This window comes from Magnolia sinica, chromosome 3 (genome assembly GCF_029962835.1).
Source record: "Magnolia sinica isolate HGM2019 chromosome 3, MsV1, whole genome shotgun sequence".
Classification (NCBI taxonomy): domain Eukaryota; kingdom Viridiplantae; phylum Streptophyta; class Magnoliopsida; order Magnoliales; family Magnoliaceae; genus Magnolia; species Magnolia sinica.
The window spans coordinates 17239734-17260790 of NC_080575.1; the positions used below are offsets into that span (position 1 = coordinate 17239734).

The 21057-nt window shown below is 39.6% G+C and overlaps 1 protein-coding gene across 1 annotated transcript; it reads right to left on the reverse strand.

Moving 5' to 3' along the window:
- Positions 1-377: 377 nt before the first annotated feature.
- LOC131238817 (probable serine/threonine-protein kinase PBL21) lies at positions 378-19345 on the reverse strand. The gene is made up of 8 exons (XM_058236412.1): positions 19321-19345; positions 17424-17996; positions 17306-17329; positions 16651-16782; positions 15697-16023; positions 2469-2584; positions 1708-1968; positions 378-648 (listed from the first exon to the last, which is right to left on the reverse strand). Exons 1-8 carry the CDS (start codon positions 19343-19345, stop codon positions 436-438), a joined length of 1671 nt encoding a protein of 556 aa, XP_058092395.1. The 3' UTR covers positions 378-435.
- Positions 19346-21057: the final 1712 nt, after the last annotated feature.

Below are 21057 nucleotides of genomic sequence, written 5' to 3' on the forward strand. Positions count from 1 at the left end.
CCAACCATGTTAGCTAGTAAGCCTCAATCACAACACAGACAAAACAAACTCCTCAAAGAAAACTACTAAAACATAATAAACCCTAGCTTCTCTATTTCACCCATTAAATGTACATACAAGCACATTTTCACGTAGAATTCACAAGCATGCATGCATACGTACGTACATAAATACAAACATAAAGGCACTGTTCATGTATCTAACCATATTATTGCAATTTTTAAATAACATTGGTATATATCATAAGGCCAATGATACTCCCAATCAAAACACAAAATAATGCCACAAGGATGCCCTGTTAGACGGCAACCACTCCTTGCGACGACGTAGATTGTGGTGTGGACGACGCATTTCCTCTCGTAGGCTGCATAAAAAATAAAAATCAGGTATTAACATAATCCTAACATCTCCATACAAGATTAGTAGCAGAAAGATTCATGTTCCAACCATATTGGCCTCTGTATTTCTCCAAACTTTGTCCATTTCTTCGAAAACCACGTTGATGGTGGGCCGTCCCTTGCTTGAGTTAGCAACGCATAGAACCGCGATGTATAGGATGGATTCAAAGTCGGCCGCGTTGTAGTTTCCTTCCATCCTTGGGTCTTCAAAATCAGAAAGTGGGCGTTTCTGCATTTGCACCTCTTTGGCCTGCTCAAATTCATATGTAATTAGCCTCAACTCTCTCTTAGCTAGGCTCGTGCACACACACCCCACACAAGCACAAGTGTGCTAGTTCAGACATGATTGTTAGGATGGGTACATATGTACATGCAGCTCTACATGCACAGGATAGTTAGATCATATACGTTCCCTATATATATATAGACACACACGTACACGGTTTGACTTGATTTTTAAGCTCTAGGCCCACCATGGAATGGTGCATCTGACTGATGGGGTAGTTGTTCGACACGCATCATGGTGGGGCCCACACAGCTCTGACCACATGGGAAGTTCCCATGAGCTCGATGGCATATAACTATTTCCCATATATATATATATATATATATATAGAGAGAGAGAGAGAGAGAGAGAGAGAGAGAGAGAGAGAGATTAGGTGCGGCCCTTACCATAGTGCCCAACTTGATATATGTATTCTATATGGTCGCTGTCCATCCATTTTTCCTGATCATTTTAGGGCATCGGGCCAAGAATGAAGAAGATTCAAATCTCAGGTGGACTCTATACTTACAGGAGACAGCGGTGATTGAACGCCCTACCACTAAAAATTTCTTGGGGCCCACCGTAAGGCTTCCTAACCTTTTGATAGGGTCACATAAACATGGATGAAGGGATGAAACAAATATCAGTTTGATCTAAAACTTTTGTGGTCCATTAATGGTCAATCACCACTGATTCCTAGTCCACCTGAGAACTGGATTTGCTTCATTTTTGGGCTCATGTCCTAAACTGATCTGGAAAACGGACGGCCTGGATATAGAACACATACATCAAGGTGGGCCCCACGGTAAGGGCCGCACCATCTTGGGTTTTGGCTGGCACCTCCACTACCCTAGATTACCTGTATGAACAGATAATGTAAACCTAACGTGATCTAACTATCCTACATGCAGATGTACAAATATACACACATGCACACATGCATAAAAAGGCACCTACGTGCACACCCACATGCCCACACATGTGGGTGCACACATGCAGGCACGTAAATGGAAACAAAGATGTAGACGTGCATATATAACAGACCGTCCTCGTCAGATTGTCACGTGCATCACGATCCAGTTCAAACACTTGCTTTCCTGATAGGATTTGAAGGGTGATAATGCCAAAGCCATAGACATCACTAGCAGAAGTGAGCTTGCCGTTGGTCATGTATTCAGGGTCCATGTATCCAATGGACCCTTTTGCATCTGTGAACACCCTGGTTTCGTCCATCCCAAGCATCTTCGCCAACCCAAAATCTGAGAGCTTTGGATCCATGTCCTCAGTCAGTAGAATGTTTGTAAGCTGCACCAACACAATGCATTGTTAGTAGAGCCTGAATGGATTGATCCTAATGAGTAGAATATGGAGCATTCCCAGGCCTGGCCCATCTGTTAATTAGTCCAAAACTCTTGGAGATTTGGATACCACACATGTAATAATGAGTTAAGGGTTGCAAAGAGCTGAGTCTGGGCCATTGAGTCGGGTCAGCACGAGCCCAACCTGGTTATTAATCAGGCATTATATTTAGGCCCAACCTTATATATAACTCAGGCCATTGATTACATGCCTAAGCTCACCTAACATCATTAGAGGGACTTCTGTCAGGCTTCAAAATTACCCAAGCTATGGGCTAATGTTGAAGGTTGAAGCTTGATCCCTATTGAGCCTGCCAGCTCGACACATTGCCACCCTTAATCATGGCTCTTCATTTCTAGAGGTGTTTATGGTGGTAGTGAAAATTAATCCATGTAATCCTTTAATAATTCATGTGATTGTGTTCATAAGATCTGTTTAATATTTGCCTTGATGTCTCTGTGAACAATGCAACCGTCTGGATAGCTGTGGAGAAACCTTAGTGCGAGGGCGCAATCTCTCATGATTTTCACCCTTATGTCCCATGAAAGAAAGCTGTCACTCCCTGAGATAAATTGCCAATGTATTAGAAATTTGAGGAATTATATAATCATTTGCTCATGGAAATATTTGTGGACATTGAGATTTGTATGAGTGGGGCCCACTGCATGATCATTCTAATGGTTGATTTGGTGGGGCCCGCCATGGAATTGGAGATGCCTCCAAATTTTCCTGATTGGAAGACGGTATATAATCTTTATATTGGTATCCTCCAAATGGATACGTTGATCTCTCATGACCTCATTAGAGCAAGGGCTTGAGACCTTTAAGATAAAATAATAAAAATAATAAAATCACTTGGACGGGTTTTTCTACTGTCAACGGGGTTGAGGGCTCCTGTCGAACTGCCACGTCACCAACATAAAGTCATCCACCTCGTTGGCACACATCTAATAATAATTATAAATAATTTATATTTAAAATAAAACAAATAAATAATAGTAAAGATCTCAAGTTTGAATAACATGCATGCATGGCTCAATTAAATACTAGTACGTAAAGATCTCTATGGTGAGCTAACCCATCAACATCAACGAATAAGATTATGAAGCAACAATTGCTAGAGGCAAATGGCTAAGATGAAAAGGTTTTCCAATCTCTCCCAATCCTCACAAAGTCCCAAGGGTGAACATGATTCAAGAGATGAGAAAAAGTAAAATACAAAAGAGAAAAATGATATCCTACATAAAAAATAAAAGGCATGAAAATTTCAAAAAATAAATTGATTACCCTTCCAAGCAAGCCTCATAACTCCTTACACAGCATTTATAAACTAATAAAATTTCTCAAATCGTCAAAGTCATCAACTCAAGTTGCCTTACGACCATGACCTACGATGGAAATGGGAGAAGGCATACCCAATCCATCAGTAGTGAAGGAATCCTAACATCAACTGCGGCTTGAAAAAGAATTTTTTTTTTTTTTTTTTTTTTTAAAATGAAAGAAGTGCACTTAAACAGTACAAGCAAGGTGAAATTTTGAAAGGGCACATCAAGTAAAAATAGCGAGCCCTCAGCAGACTTTGTGAAAACCTGAGAGGACAACAGGAGCAAAATGCCTAAAGCTGCAAAGGAGCACGCAAGATCCAAATCTCGGGACGTGGTGAGAACTCGAAAAGGTGCCACACAAAAAATTGATGGGTAGACCAAACAAGGAGAAAATTCAAAAGGGCATTCTAGGTAAAACCAGCTAAAGAAAAAGATAAATAAAAGAAGCGGTGAAACTCATATTTAAGCAATGTGCAAATCCAAGTAAGGGCAATGCACTGGCTATGTTTCAACTCTGCCTAAGATTAGGGGCAAGTTTCCAGTATGCATTTCCTAAGAATACAAAACCCCTAGGGAATCACCTGAAAAATCAAAAGCGACAACAGGCTCAGTCAAGTATCTAATTCTTACATAGTAGGCACTCAAAAATTCAAACGATAATTGCACAGAAGGACTAAAACAAAAGTTTTATTTTTAACAACAAAAATAAAGGGTCGTCCATTTTATGGAAACATGAAGTTTTACAAAAATTGAGGGACATGTACATATGGCCTTATACATAAAACCAATAAAAATTTCATTTCCGAGAGAGCATCACCAAAGTTGTGGGCACTTCTCCGGAGCACCTGTCATCTCAATGTCCTAGATCAGCTAAGCAAATAAGTCCCTCTCCTCTGCTCTAACTCCTTGACCCGCCTACTAAGTCGATCCCCCTGCTCTTACGACATCCCTTCAAAGAGTCCTTCGTTGAAGCCGCCTCATGGAGCTCCCGCTTTAAAGACGTAATCCTCCTTGTCTAGCTCCCATTAACAAAGACTAAGCATAACACCTCATCTAGCAAATGTCCACGTTTCGATATGAGAAAGTAGGGATCAATGTAGCCTTGTCCTTTAACAGCGGAGAGAACTCTGCCGTTCGTGCAATGCTCGACGGGGAAGATAGTGATAGGCCCTTTATACGCTATTCTCCTTGTTGTCAAACAACTACCACTACGTGAGATCCCTAACGATAGTTTGAGTTGTCTTGTTGAAATTGGTGGCTTCAATATGTGCTGAAATAGGGGATTTCAATCAATCGATGGAATCCTCGATCAATCGAGAAATTCTTGAATTTTCTAGTTTTTTTCTTGACAATTTTAGACATGTTCGATCGATCGAGCCTCCATGTTTGATCGAACATGGAGGCTTGATCGATCGAGATAAATTCTGAAAAATCAAGTTAGCTCTTTGGACACTTTTGAGCATGTTCAATTGATCGAACCTTGTAGCGTTAATTGATTGAAGGTCGCTCAATCAACATTGATCGATCAAACATTTGATCGATGGTGCACATGGCTTCTACGTAAGTGCATGGTTTTATTTCTAATTCCGAATATGAGGTTATATAAATGGGTGTAATATGGAATTAGGGTAATGGGAACTTATTCTAAAGAGAGTTAGGGTTTAAAGAAAGCGGATCTAGGGTTTTATACTCTAAGGATTACATTGTAAGTTAATCCCATCTCTTATAATTTCATTTTCATAATATTTTGTTTGTCATTTTGTCCAGTGGTTTTTTTTTTCCAAAAGGATTTTTCCATATAAATTTTTGTGTTCTCTATACATGCTCAAATTTTCTATCTTTGTCCTTGTTTGATTTATATCTAGGTCATGTCTATGTGACACTTTCATGCCCAACAAGTGGTATCAGAGTGATTGGGTTATTAGGTTGGGGTTTCAAATTGAATATGAAGACATGGCATCGAAGGGAACAAATGTCAAGCTTGAAATAAAGAAATTTACAAGGAAAAATAATTTTAAACTTTAGAGGGTGAAGATCAAAGCCCTTCTAATTCAACAAGGGTTACAGCAAGACTCCTTAGAAAAGCGATACATCTTAATACTATAAGCAATAAAGAGTGGGATGAACTAGATTAAAAGTAATTAGCACAACCTAATTATACTTGACTGATGAAGTCCTCTATAATGTCATCAGTGAGAAAACTACTACTAGATTGTGGGTAAAGTTGGAGTCTCTACATGATGAGACCGCTCTCCAATCGTCTATTTTTGAAGAAGCGGTTTTACAATATGAAGATGGCAAAAGAGACAGATCTCAATGAAAACATCAGTAACTTCAACAATGTACTTTACAAATTGCTGAGCGTGTATGTGAAGATCGACGAGGAAGATCAAGCCCTAATTTTGTTGAATTCTCTTCTAGAGTCCTATGAGAATCTCGTAGTCTATGCCATAGTAGAGAGACCATTAACATCAAAAGTGTTATCTCAGCCCTTCATTAATTTAAAGTAGCTGATAAAGAAGAACAATGGAGAGGGTTCCTCTATGGATGTGTTGGTTGGTAGAGGAAGAAGTTCTGAGTTGGAGAAAAAAAATTCATGATCGAGATCTAAATCTAAGGACAAGGGCAAGATGAAGTGCTGGAATTATGGAAAAACCAAACATATGAAGAAGGACTATCGGTCTCCAAAAACTCAAAAGGATAAGAATTCAGATAATTCTACAAGGGAGGCCAATTCATCGGAATCTCATAAAGGTTAAGATGGTTGTGATGTATTTTTCGTGTCCAAATGGGTCACTTCTATCAAGAGTAAATTTTAGATACGGGGGCTTCGTACCACATGACCCCTCAGTAGAGTTGGTTCACCACATACCATGAGTATAATAGTGGTCTGGTTCTTATGAATAATGATCATGCCTATAAGATTATTAGAATTGAATCCGTTCACATCATAATATTTGATGGGGTGGAGCGTACTTTGATTGATGTGCGACACATTTCAAATTTGAAGAAAAATTTGATTTCTCTGTGAGCTCTCGATGTATTAGAATGTAAGTTCACCGACCATGATGGTGTCTTAAAAGTTTCAAAGGGAGTACTCACTATTATGAAAGAACAAATGAGTGGCAATCTCTACAGGTTGATTAGGAATACTATATCGAGTAAAACTGTAGTATCTATAACTGAGTCCATATTGGCACAATTTGACATGCATGCCTATGCCACATGAACGAGCGTGGTACGAAGGTACTCCTAGATTATAGTTTAATTCTTACTTTTAAAATTTTTTATTTAGATATATATGGGCATTGCATATATGGTAAATAGTAAAAAATTACAATTTAAAACTGGAAAATACTGTACTAAAGGACTATTAATTGGATTATGTGCACTCTGACGTATGGGGGTCATCGCCCGTGGTTTCTAGAGGAGGGTCTCCATTCTTCATAATATATTAATGACTTCTTTAGAAACTATGAGTTTATTTCATGAAGAATAAACCCAACATATTTGCCACTTTCAAGTCTTGGCAGGTCATAGTTGAAAAATAGTCAGGACAGCAGTTAAAAGTACTAAGGATAAACAATAGCAGAAAATTTACTTTGAAGAAATTCAATCAATTTTGTAAGGATAAGGGGAATTGTGAGACACAAAACAGTTAGGCACACACCAGAACAAAATGGTATGGTGGAACATATGAATTAGACTCTTTTAGAGAGGGCCCAAAATAAGATAAGTAATGTTGCATTGGGCAAGGACCTACAAGCTAAGGTGGTTAGCACAGCTTGCTATTTAGTAAACCGGTCCCCATCTACCGTCATTGATTATAAGATTCTTAAAGAAGTACGGAGTGGTAAGGAAATAGACTACTAAGGGTTGTATGTATTTGGTTATGATGCTTACTCTCATGTACTGTCTATTGAGAAAGATTATCTAAACTAAAGGGTGAAGAAGTGTACCTTTGTTGGCTATGGTGATGGTGTAAAGGGATATAGGTTGTATGACCGGTCCACATAGAAAGTCTTAATAAGCTGGAATGTCAAATTTAATGCAAATTTCTTGTTCCGTAAAGATCAACACAAGAAAATGGAGAAGTCAATGGTAATTAATGTCGAAATAGACAAAGGTGAGACACTTCAAGAAGCCAAGTTGCAGGAAGAGGTACACTAGCAGGTGGAGCAGCCACCTGCCGGGAGAAATCTATCATAAGATCGCGGGTTACAATTGAGGTACAAAGATGACTCAAACATTGCATTCACTCTCATTACGGATGAGGGGAACCCATATACTTTTCAAGAGGCTCTTGATGATCTATATGAAGAGAAGTGGATGGCAGCGATGTAAGATGAGATGGATTCTTTTTATAAGAATGAGACGTGATAGTTGGTGGAACTTCCTGATGGACAAAAAGCGATCAGATGCATGTGGGTTAATCGAAAAAAACATGATATGTACAAGCTAAACTAGTAGCGAAGGGTTATGTACAGAAGGAGGGTATCGACTTCAACGATTTTTCGTACCTGTGATCAAACAGGTATCTATCAGAGTTGTATTGGCGCTAGTTGCCCAATACAATCTTGAACTGGAACAGTTTTATGTAAAGGTTGCTTTCCTAGCTAGGGAATTGGAAGAGCATGTCTACATGAAGTAACTATAAGGGTTCGAGGTACAAGGGTCAGAAAATAAGGTTTACAAGTTGAGGAGTTTTTGTACGGCCTTAAACAGTTACCTAGGCAATAGTACAAAAGGTTTTATTCTTTCATATTGAGCCAGTGGTTTACTAGAAGTAAATTTGGTCATTGTGTCTACTTCAGAGCACTAAGTGGTGGGGATTTCATTATTTTGGTATTGTCTATTGATGATATGCTTATCACTAGTTAAAGCATATCTAATATCAATATATTAAAGGTTTGGTTATCTAGGACATTCGAGATGAATGATCTAGAGGCTGCGAAGAGGATTCTCGACATTGATATACATAGGGACAAGGAAAGGAGTAGGCTATAGTTGTCTTATAAGGAGTATCTTGAGAAGGTTCTACTCAAGTTTGGGATGGACAAGGTAAAACCGGTTAGCACTCCTCACGCTGCTCATTTTCAACATTCTTTAGAATAATGCCTTACATCAGATGAAGAAAAGTAATATATGTTTCGTGTGTCATACTTGAGTGTAGTTGGCAGATAGATGTATGTCATGGTCTGTATGAGATCAAATATTTTACATACAGTGAGTGTTATGAACATATATATGCCTAACCCCAGCAAGCAACAGTAGGAGGTAGTAAAATGATTACTTCGTTACATACGAGGTATATCGGACTACGTCTTGACATTTAAAAAATCTGAGAAAAAACTGGTAGGTTATGCAGACACCAATTATGTTAAAAACATGGACAATAAAAGGTTGACTTCCGGATACTCATTTGTACTAGTGGGCAGAGCGATCAGTTCGATGTCAAATCTTCAGTCTCTGGTTGCTCTTTTCATGACCGAAATAGACTATCACGATAATGGAAGCATTCGAGGAAGTTTCTTGGTTGAGAGGTATGATGAATGAGTTGGGGCTTTAGTAGGAAGTCGTGGTTGTGAATTGTAATAGTGAATGCGCGATCAATTTGACAAAGAATTCGCTATATCATTCCCAAACTAAACATATTGATGTGTGTCATCACATTATCTGGCAGATGCTAGAGGAAGGTGGTGTTACTCTTAAGAAGATTCACATGAGCATGAATCCAATGGTTATGCTTACGAAAGTTGTTCTTATAGAGAAGTTCATATTTTGCGACTTCTCTCGGCTTGATAGAAGAATGAAGGAAGATGAAGTGTGCATAACAATTGATAATGAATCTATGATGGAGATGATTAAAGATGGAGGAAGCAGCTTAAAGCAATGGAGCATGGAGATTGAAGTCAGGGTGGAGATTATTGAAATTAGTGACTTTAATATGTGCTGAAATAGGGGATTTCGATCGATCAATAAAAGCCTCAATCAATCGAGAAATTTTGAAACTTCTCAGTTTTGTCTCTGGACAATTTTGTCCATGTTCGATTGATTGAACATGAATGCTCGATCGATCGAGATAAATTCTAAAATTTTAAGTTAGCTCGATAGATACTTTTGAGCATGTTTGATTAATCGAACATTGTGGCATCAATCGATCAAAGGATGCTCTATCGATCGAATGTTCAATCGATGGTGTGTGCCGCTTTTGTGTAAGTATGTGGTTTTGTTTCTAATTTTGGATCTGGGATTATATAAACAAGTGTAGTAGGGGATTAGAGTATTGGAAACTCATTTTAAAAAGAGCTACGGTTTGGAGAAAGGGGATCTAAGGTTTTATACTCTAGGGATTTTCGTTGTAAGTTGATCTCATCCCTTATAATTTCGTTGTCAAGTGGATTGTTTGTCACTTTGTACCATGGTTTTTTTCCCCAAAAGGATTTTTCCATGTAAATTATTGTGTTCCTTGTGCATGTTTAAAGCTTCTATCGTCGTGCTTGTTTGATTTATATTTGGGTCATGTCTAGGTGACGCTTCCACGCCCAACATGTCTCCCATTGATAAATGCCTTGTTGCATTAGGGATATCCCGAAGCTCCAGTCAAAGGGCAATACCATCAAGGCAAGCTATCCATAGTGCTTAAATCCTCCAATGAAACCAATGTGTATGATGGAGAATGAATACATGACCGACCACCAAGTGGGGGGGGGGATGTTTTAGAGATACCCAAAATGTCATAAAGATCAGATCAGATGATGCAAGAAATACTCCGAAAAGATGACTAATGTGATGGGGGAGCAACCAGAAGCACAAACCACTAAAACTTCCTGTAGCCAATGGGCCTCCTAGCGAATGTTGCATCCTTGAAGCTCCTAAACATATAGAGATACAACTCACTCGTGCCTGCAATCATTGGGAGAAAGGATAGAAGGATGTGGATGGCATCGGTACCATGTATGTAGGGCCACATGAAAAGCAGTGTCATATACATATGCTCCCACGACTAGACTAGATAAACGCAAGAACTTACAACAAGGTAAAACATAATTATAATAGGAAAGAGAGAAAGGCTAAGTGACCAACTTGGAGGAATGCGCAATAGCCATGCAAAGTATGAGTGTAGTTGATGGAACATGCAGTGAGGCCACAGAAGGTTTTGGCCAACACAACTAATGTAATGGAATGGTAGTATAATTAAACCAACCAAAGAAACTCTAAGAGAGCTGATAAATAAGACCTCCACCTACTTGAGAAGAACAGCTCTGCGAAGATACAGAATGTCAACATGTTGCAACAATACGAAGCACGTACTAACCCTAGAATGTCATGATCCATATAAATCCGTCATATAATAGCTCTAGGGAGGAAAGTGAAGCATCACCTCCACTGCTTATCATTGGAAAAGTTGACTACAACTGAAGAAGAGGTGCAGATCATCACATCAGGATGCACGAAAAGAATGACATACTGCATCGCCCTAGGCCAATAGTCTGTATCAGGCATGATAACTCCTTGAGCAAGCCAAACTAATGTTGTTAAGCACAAAGATATTCAAGTATAGAACCCAGTTGTAAGATGCGCAGTGGCGAGCTATGCCAATCAATCGAGATGTGACAAAGTAAAAGTACCTTCCTTATCCCGAAGCTCACCAACTCAGATAGTCACCCTCAATCAAGCTATCAATCCAAGAATAGAATCACTCTGAACAAGTGTGATGAAAACAAAGTCGACAGGCACAAATCAAAATACCCTCTACGATAAGAGTATAATGTCAACAATTTGATGGGCCTTCAAAATCCGCTAGTTCTTATCTAATAGCTTCACGATCATGATATTTAGAAAATTGTTTCCCTTAATGAATGGAGGCCCCAAGCCATTATCAACCAGAGGAAATGAATCAGAAAAAGAAGCCCAGGCTCTTAGAGAATTTTAGAAATCTATTAGGAAGGAAAATAATGATGAAGCACACACCCATGAAAGAAATTATAAAGAAAAATTGCTAAAAGGTGATTAAATGGTGGACAAGGTGCGGCCCAAGACAAGACAAGAGGGGGACAAATGGAATGCACGTCACTCACTGACCTAATTAAGAAGGTGTTCGATGATGGGAGCCCGATTCCTACCAATAAAAATTGAATTCCTACTACTTGGGACTGACAGGTTAACTTTGTGCCACGCACTATGCTTGATCAGAAGAAGTCACATTGCAAAGAGTGCACACAAAGGGGAATCAGATTCCCGCTGACTAACGGTCATACATAAAACATTCCCTGTGGCATAGTCACAATTGACACACATCTTGGGGTAGAAAGTGGGGCCTCACGAGAATCTGATTCCCACTAGCCCTCTATGGATCTCTAAGTAGGTCCCAAAGTAATCGAGGCCCTAGTACATCTCTAGGTGGGTCCCAAAGTAGTCAAAGGGCCCCAAAATGTGAAGACCGCACTACTATGCAAGGACAGAAGGTGTCGTCAATGTCGTGGTGCCTAGACCACTACGTATAATTCAAGCTTATATGTCGACCATTTTTTACATGCATCACTAAGCTTTTCATTGTAGAAGGTTACTAGCCTGCCTTTTTGTGATAAAACTCTCCCAATTCTGACATTTGAAGCATCGCACTCGACCACAAATAGTTTGTCGAAGCTGGGAAGTATGAGAACTAGGGTTATGGATAATCTATGCTTGACAACAAAGCTCCCATTAACTTGATTAGTCCACGAAAATGGTCATTTCTTCATACAATCTATAATTTGTAACATAATGATGCTGAAGTTCTTCATGAACCAATGATAGAATGTCGTCAACCTATGAAAACTCCATACTTCTTGTATGTTTGTTGGGACAGGCCATTCCCTGATGGCTCTCACCTTTTTGTCATCCACTCGGATGCCCGTGGATGTCACGGATAAAGCTCAAGAACAGCAGGCTATCAGTTAAAAAACTATATTTTTCAGATTAATATATAACTTATTTTTGGTGAGCACTTAAAGGACCTAATTGAGATATTCCATATATATCATCGAAGTAGACCATTACAAACTACCCAATGAATGACTTTAGAAATTGATTCATCAACCTCATGAACGTACTGTGTGCATTTGAAAGACCGAAGGGCATGGGCTAACCATTCATATAACCCTTCCTTGGTCTTAAAAGTTATCTTCCATTTATCACCAGCGATATCCGGATCTGATGGTAGCCACTCCTTAATTCTAATTTAGAAAATAATTTTGCACCCTCTAGCATATCTAACATATCATCTAGCCGTGATATATGAAACTTATATTTTATGGTAATCTTGTTTATCACCCAGCTATTAACATACATGTGCCAACTCCCATCTTTCTTAGGACTTAACAGGGCCGGTATAGCACATAGGCTCATACTTTCTCGGATTAGACCCTTACGGATCAATTCCTCCACTTGTCCTTGCAGAATATCGCACTCATTTAGACTCATCCAATAGTGAGGATAATTAGGTAAGATGGACCCAGGACAAGGTCGTATGGTGTTGAATATCTTGTATGGGAGGTAATCCACCGGTAAGGTCGTCGGGCCAAATTTCTTTGAATTCATGTAGCAAGGGTTTTAGTTTCTCAGGAATGATGGTAGGCTCAAGTTCTTTCCCCTTTATAATTAATGCATAAGCATGTCCCATCTCTTTAGATTCCTCCACAAAGTCATGTATGGTTAAGACTGAGCGCCTTTCCACTTTAGAAGTTTTGGGCGGCTTATCCGAATCCATAAGGGCTAGTATGGTTTTTCGATCATCTTTGATAAAATATACACATTATCTCATCCTCTATAAGTGGCATCACGATCGAATTTCCATGGCCGACTGAGTAGAATGTGATGGCCCTCCATGTTAACAATGTCACATACTACTTAGTCTTTATAATATTTTATCAATCGAAAAAGATATTGTGCATTATTTGGTTACATTCATCTCGTTGACTTTCCTAATCCATCCGATCATATACAAGGAAAGATGACACTTTGTTTTTAATTGCAACTTCTCCACCATGACCTTGGATATGATCTCTTCGTTACTCCCACTATCGATGATCACATCAAAGACTTTTCAATTCACCATACATCTTGTTCGAAAGATGTTGTGTCGTTGTGGATGTACTTCCTTCCTGGGTGAATACAATAGCCACCTTGCGACTAGTGACTCACCATGATCCTACGTGACCCAATCGGCTTCATCAGTTTTGTCACCCACGGCATGCCTTAACTCATCAGCTTCCGGGTCTTTTTCTATGTTCTTAGCATCACCATCGTTAATGGTGAGGTTCACCACTTATCATTGCCGGAAAGTGTTTTATAAGTGACCAAGTTGGCCACATCAATAGCAGTGGTCAAGTCATGGCCAACTATAGGAGTTCGGGATCCTGCTTGATCAGGCAACAGTAGTTTTTGTTCTTTAGGTCTAGATGGACCACCCCCCATGTCATTGCTCGCGGTTATAGGAGATTGAGGACACCCTCCTACTGGTTCATTTCCTTTGACCAACGTTAAATCCTGCGTAGAACTAGTCACGGGGGGCTAAATTGAAGGATAAGGTCGAGTAGGGATCCTTACAAGCTGCATTTTTGTCTTACCTACCAATGGAAACACTTCATCAACAATCCCAACCGGGTGCATCAGAAATCGATCATGAATTGTCAGTTGTAAGCCACTTATAAACCATGCTACCTTCCGCATTCGGTCTCAAACAAATCATTTCGCATCACCAACCGCAGGAATTCTTCAATTTAATCTGTGTCGATCTGATTCCCCTGGTAGTAATTTTGATATTGATGTTCGTAATCACTGGGGAGGAATTGTGATCAAAGAAGGCATCTCATTCGCGGCCATGATCGGATGGGCGCCTTGTTCTGTCAGGCACGTAAGAGTTGTAATTTTTCCCATCATACAGAAGCACCAGATTTCAATTTGAATGCAACGAACTTTACTTTCTTATGTTCCGCCACGTCCATGTAATCAAAATGCCACTCTACTTCATCTAACCAATCGAGGAAGTCTTTTATACGCAATACGCTATTAAAATTGGGAAGTTCAACCTTACCTCGATAGTCTCTTTCGGCGCGATCTAGTCAGTCATCTCCACGGATCGGTCATCGGGCAAGGAACGTCAATGACGTCCTCATCACTAGAGATCAACTCATCTAGGGTAGACCTACGATCCAACTTCGGGAACGCTCTACGGAAATTAGGGTTTTGTCATACAATGATCACAGGTGGATGAGTCTCGCCTTGGGCTCAGAGAAAAATTAGTGCATTCGTAATACGGTTGAGGATTGTCTGTAGCCTCTACATGGTCAATTGAATCTCCCAATAGAAAGTTTTCATTCTTTTCAATGATAATGAATCTTTAGATCATTGTCCATAGGATTTTGATCCACTCCGTCATTAGTTGTCATCGACCTGAGGGGAGTCATCGCTCTAATACCACTAAAGTAGGAGAGGATGTGATGAGGTCAATCACCGTCTTCCTCAATTGATAACTACCTTGAATCCACAAGGCTTTCTTGAATCCACAAGAGAAAATCTCAAATCCATGAGGGAAAAAAAAAAACCTACTTCTAATGAATCAATTTATTGAATGAATTCATAAATGATAAAAATGACTTTAACACCCTTTAAATAACCCTAAGCAAACCCTAAAAACATAATCAATGAGTTCTAATCAAATAAAGAAACGAAATCAGAAAAATACATAAATTTTCATTGCCTGCCGACTAGTTGAGTCGATAGGTCGAAACAACCCAAAAGTGTCTAAGACTTAAATCAAAAATTCTATGAATATCGACCTGTCAACCAGATCTGTTGAACTATCGAACTGGATTCCAACCTGTCGACAAGATCCGTCGACCTGTCTAAATTGGCAAAAACCAGGCAACAAGCAATCTAGAGTTTCTGGTGGAATTTCGACCTATCAATCGGATTTGTCAACCGGTTGAACTATTCGATCCTTCTTAGCTTCTTTTCTTCGGTACATCCTAACCATGAATGAGTCCGAGACCCGTTCAACGTCAATAGGACAATATACCTCAAGAACAAGATATTAGAATGATCCACAACCGAGAGGAAGAATGCAAAAGATTGGATGGTTAGGTTCTTATCTAGGATGTTTTGGCTCACCCATCCTTGCAATGGAGCCCACAAGATCAATGGTCTAAAATCTCATTATGATGGGCCACACACGTGCTTACTCAAGGGCAATTATAAGATGCAAATGCGGGGGCCCCACAGATCATACAATACCCATGAGAAAATGAAAAAAAAAAAAAAGGAAAGCCTTGGAAAATTAATGCAACTGAAAATCCATGGAACTTACTTTGGAGATGTTGAGCTAGATTTCCATAAGAACAGTACTCATACACTAAGTACTGATCCCCATCTTCCTCGCAGCAACCGAAGAGACAAACCAGGTTAGGATGCCGAATCCTCGACCAACCTTCTACTTCCCTTGTAAAACGATCCGACGTATTGTCCTTAAAAATGTGCTTGATTGCTACGATCTGTCCACTTGGAAGAATACCTTTGAAAACCCGACCAGCGCTTCCCGAGCCCAAACATACCTTGCGAGTGTTGAAGTTGATTGCACTTTCAATTTCCGCTTTTGAGAATCTATAAAGTCCAGACCATGTCCTGGATCTTTTCCCTAGTTCATTCCCAACAACAAGATCCGTAGAAGAAATGTCAGTGCAATGCTAAGTATGTTATGGGGCACGCTTGGACGCGGAAGTGAATTGAATTGTAATCTTTCAGTTCAATCAAGATGGGGTGATCAAATTGGAATAAGGAAGCAGCACTCAAATTGCAACATCCAAGTTAAACGAAATGTAATGTAATCGCGATTGTGTGACTGCGTTTGGGTGCGTTGGATAAATTCAATTTGAAATGCCATTACTAGTCTAGTAAATAGGAAAACCCAAATTGTGATTTTCTTGGATTCGTATTTAGGGTGTGTTTGGTAACACTACCAGAAGCTACTTCTGGTAGCTTCTCTTGCAAAATGGAAGCTCTCTAAAGCATAGAATCACTTGTATTTTGAAAGAGAAGCTGATACCAAACACACCTTCAAGTCGGACTTGAAAGCAATGTAAATGCAATCTAAGGGCTGCTTCCTTAGTATGAGCAATGGGAAACATCATTGCAATTCAGTCCTCTTGTGCATCCAAATACCATCCTTTTTTAGCTGATAATTGCAATTCAACTCGATAGCTCATCCAAACATGGCCTTGCATAAATATCTGATTTATCACATCTTTTATGTGACTATTGGTACCTTCAAGGAACTTAGCGTTCTTCTTCTTCTTCTTCTTCATGTGCTCCTTGACAACGTGTTTACCGACCACCAAAGTCAGTATTAATACGAACGTTGGTATGATGATCCATATTATAATCTTCAACGTTGAATCTAATGAACAGATGAGATTGATGAGATCATTGTTAGCATTCTAAACATATGCTTTAAAGTACATAATAATCCATTAGATCACAACGAAACGATCCTTGTTTGAACCGTAAATTGAAATTTGGTACATAAACCGTCTCAATTTTCCAATTATTTAGACCCCATCAATCTGTACTGTCCATTCGATATTGGACCACCTCTTCAATGATCATAGCATCAACATCTCTATTTCTTAACCATCCATCTATAAACTACTTTTGGATGGTTCCCAAGTAATGAAAAATAGTCCACATATCATATGGTTATTGGTTCGGAACATCTAATCAATTAAATTTTTGAGCTATGGCCCATTGATTGTGCGGTCCAAATCGATCGGCGTGGGCACTCATTGGATGGTATGGATGGTCATACACCAAATTCATGTTCCCAAACAAATGTGATTCTATGTTAGGTAGTTTGGTCTTCAACTTAAAAACTATTCTTTCGAGAACTCATTGATAGAGGCGACCCAGTAAATCACACTTACACTTGATTTTGAAGTAGAAAGGATCTGTGGCGAGAAACAAATCAAAATCAGTACAAAATCAGAAGCATGACGAGAAGTAGTTCCGACAAGCAATAAGAAAATGGATGGTTTATCTTACCGCCTTTGTCCAATGCAGGTAAACACCTATAGTAATTATCAACCCAAGTTTCATTCTCTATTTTATTGGCGGAAACCGCAATGACAACCGCAACACCGCAAATGTCCCTCTCCGTCGCATTATCCTTCAGGTGAAGTTGCCCCATTAAATACTCTCTCATTTCTTCTATATGGTAGGTGCAGCTAAGGCAACTATCATTGAAGGTGAGAGAATCAAAATTGGAGCATTTTTCAAGGACAGACGAATATTCCCCGACGTAGGTAGTCCTGAATGAGGACAATGAAAGCGAGGAACAGACGCTGCTATCCCGGTTTAGGTGGTGGAAACCACAGGCATTGATATCAATCGAGTCTTGAGGCGGGACGGGGAATTGACAATGTAGCCATTGTTTCTCGTGGAGGAAGATGTAGTCGTTCTGGAGGGCCTGGAGAGCAAGTGCCTGAGAGAAGGCATTGAGAGCGTTCCGACAGCAGCTGTTGGTTGTGATGCTGTCCCACTCCCTCACCACTACCTTCCGGCTGATACATTCGCCAGGTGGTTCGTATGGGTACTTAGTATAATTCAGGAGACAAGCTGTGAATATGGAGGATATGGTTAGTTAGAGATTGCCTGCTGAGTTGACTCGGTTGAGTTAGTGACTCGACTGGCCTTTATGGTCTAGTTGACTCAGTTGAGTCCGAGTCCCCGTAGGAATGAGGAAACGAGTCAACCAGAGTCAGTTTTCATGGCCAATTGCAAAGACTCTACACGTGCCACAATGAACATATCTGAAAGATCTGGACCGTTCATCAAGCAGGGTCCTTAGTGAATTGCTCCAGCTGAAAAAATTAGGATGGTTGACTCAACAGGTGGACACATATGAAAATGGATGGTTAAAAATAACCTATGGTCCACAATCAGAAGCGTTTAATTAATGGGCCAGCCTGATATTTTGAAACACGACACAATTATTATGGGTCATGACTGTTGAATGACACGGATATGGCACACGTGTGCCACATTAGCACGGGTTCAGATGAGTTTTTGCTAGTGGAATTCCTCTTTTGAAAAGATATTTCAGATGAACACCTGACTGTGAGGCCCATCGTTATGTATGTATATTAAATCAAATCCGTCCATCTATTTTTACTGATAAGTTTAGCCATGATCGAAAAAATGAAGCGGATCTATATTTTAGGTGGACCACACAAAAGGAAATATTGGTGATTGAATTCCCACCATTAAAAACTTCTTTGGGGACAAAGGAATGTTTAGTTGCCATCGAACCTATTGGTAACGTCACAATGACCTGGATGAAGGGACCACACAAATATCAGCTTGATCCAAAACTTTGTAGCCTACAAGAAGTTTTTAATGGTCAATCACCACTGCTTCCTGTGGTGGGCACACCTGAGATTTGTATCCGCTTCAGTTTTGGGATCGTGGCTAAAATGAGCTATCAAAACGGATGGACGGCGTGGATGTAAGGAATATACATCAATATGGGCCCCACAGCCAGGGATCCACCCTCCTAGGTGGATCCGGATCCCCAAAGGCTGCTGGGGCAATCCCATATCTTGGAACACATCATATCAACGGCTTGGATCACTGAATCTTGGGTCCCACTTGCAGGGGATGGACGCATGTCACCTTCTGATGAATCAGGACATTAACACTAGTCAAAAACTGGAGATGCAAGCGAATTAAAGGTAATCTTGGCCATAGCGATTCCCCGCGGACCATCTTATTTCCAACCATTCATTTAATAGCCACCACTTGGACGGTTAAAATTATCCAATTAAATGTACTCTCGGGCTAATGCTCCATCCACAGTGGGCCCCACGATTTCCACGGTCCAGATTGACATCAGCACCAATCCAAAAGAAACGAAAAAAAGAAGGAAAGGAAGCTGATGTACCATCGTCCGGTGCCCCTATGGCCATGGTAATTTGCGTGAGAAAGACTAGGAAGAGAGAGATGCGAAGCTTTTGAAGGATTCTTGCTGTTATTATCATCATCATCGTGCATTTCTCATTGCACGGGGCCTTAACATGTGAAAAGAGAAGATTCGTTGCACGGGGCCTTAACATGTGAAAAGAGAAGAATGGCAGTAGGAATTTGTCACGTCAGTAGATTGTAAGGTAGAGATTGACGAATTATATTGATAGGTATCGGTCGTACAAACCAAGAAGAAATATTCGTCCTTTAGCCTTAGGATGCTTAAGTAGCATAAAAATATAATAAGAAATGGAATATTATTTTCTTTTCTTCTTGTGGTTGCATGCAGGACACAGCTTTTGTGCTATGTGATTCACGACTGCTTTGTAAGACACGTTTAAAGAGAGAAACGGATTGCTGATAGTTCTTGTTCTGAAGTGAAATGGTATTCAGTCAGCTTGTCTGATGAGTGTAAGATCCCCTTCAAGAGTAGTCCCCACCATCGTAAACATGATCATAACCTTTTAAAAAATGGACGTAAATATCTGACCATTACATGTTCAGTCCATGGATCAAACGGCTAGGATCATTTGTGGGAACTTATGATTTGCTCGTGTCATGTTCATGGCGATGGTGGGCATTTCCTATTAAACGGTTCTAATCATCCATATGCACGGCCTAACTTTAGTAGCCGTTAGACTAAAAGGTAGGGCCTTAAATAAAATTTAGAGTGCAGTGCTGTCTAATTAAGCATCATGCGCATGGAAGCTGTGTTTAACCTTTGTTTTCTTCTTTCTTTTTTTCTTTTTCTTTTTTTTTCTTTTTTTCCTTTTTTTTATTTCTGTCAGATATGGTCTTGCTGTTGCTGGATTGCAGCAATTTTGGGCACATATCATATTGATACTGACTCAGTGCCAGTAAAACAACATTTTATGTCGGCGTATGGATGTAATCTGGATCTGTAACTAAAAGACTTAGAAAATAATTTTGAAATTACAATCATAAAACTATCAACAGATATGCATAAGGTCTTTTTTTTAAAAAACCAATTGGTATCTGTATGTGTTATGTCTAATGCTCATATCATGACCAATATGTTAGGCGACTGGCAGCCACCTGCAAATGACAGAAAATCCATCAAAAAATCATATGACAGAAGCATCAGAGAACATATGGGAGGTCTCTGTTGGCATGTCAAGTCGTCAGTGGGTTTTGTAATTTTATTCGTGAGGGTTTTCTTGAATTAATCCATAATCCATTTTTTTTTTTTTGTCAGGGGTACTTGAAAGGCCCTTTTTATGCGCGGCAGCAGCTAACATACTTCCTTACATGTGTGTGCCCTAACAAAACCAAAAATAAAAAATAAAATCCAGACCATTGATCTGATTTGATGTGTCCCATATCATGGATTAGGGAAACAGAATCCTACTGGATTAGAAATTCAACAATCAGCCCATTTTCCACCGATTATGAACCATTGATGTAAAATGTTGTTATCCATTTCAATGTGGGAGAGTTCCATTCAAATTGGGGCACATCAGACCAAGATCTGGGATCTGCATAGGTGAACCAAGAAACCACATGTACAAACCCTGAAAATCAGGTTGCAGACCGTCCCAAAACTGATCTTCTGGGGCATCCTTAATAAATGAACTAAAAGGATAAAGGATCAGGGAACCAATATATATATATATATATATATATATATATATATATA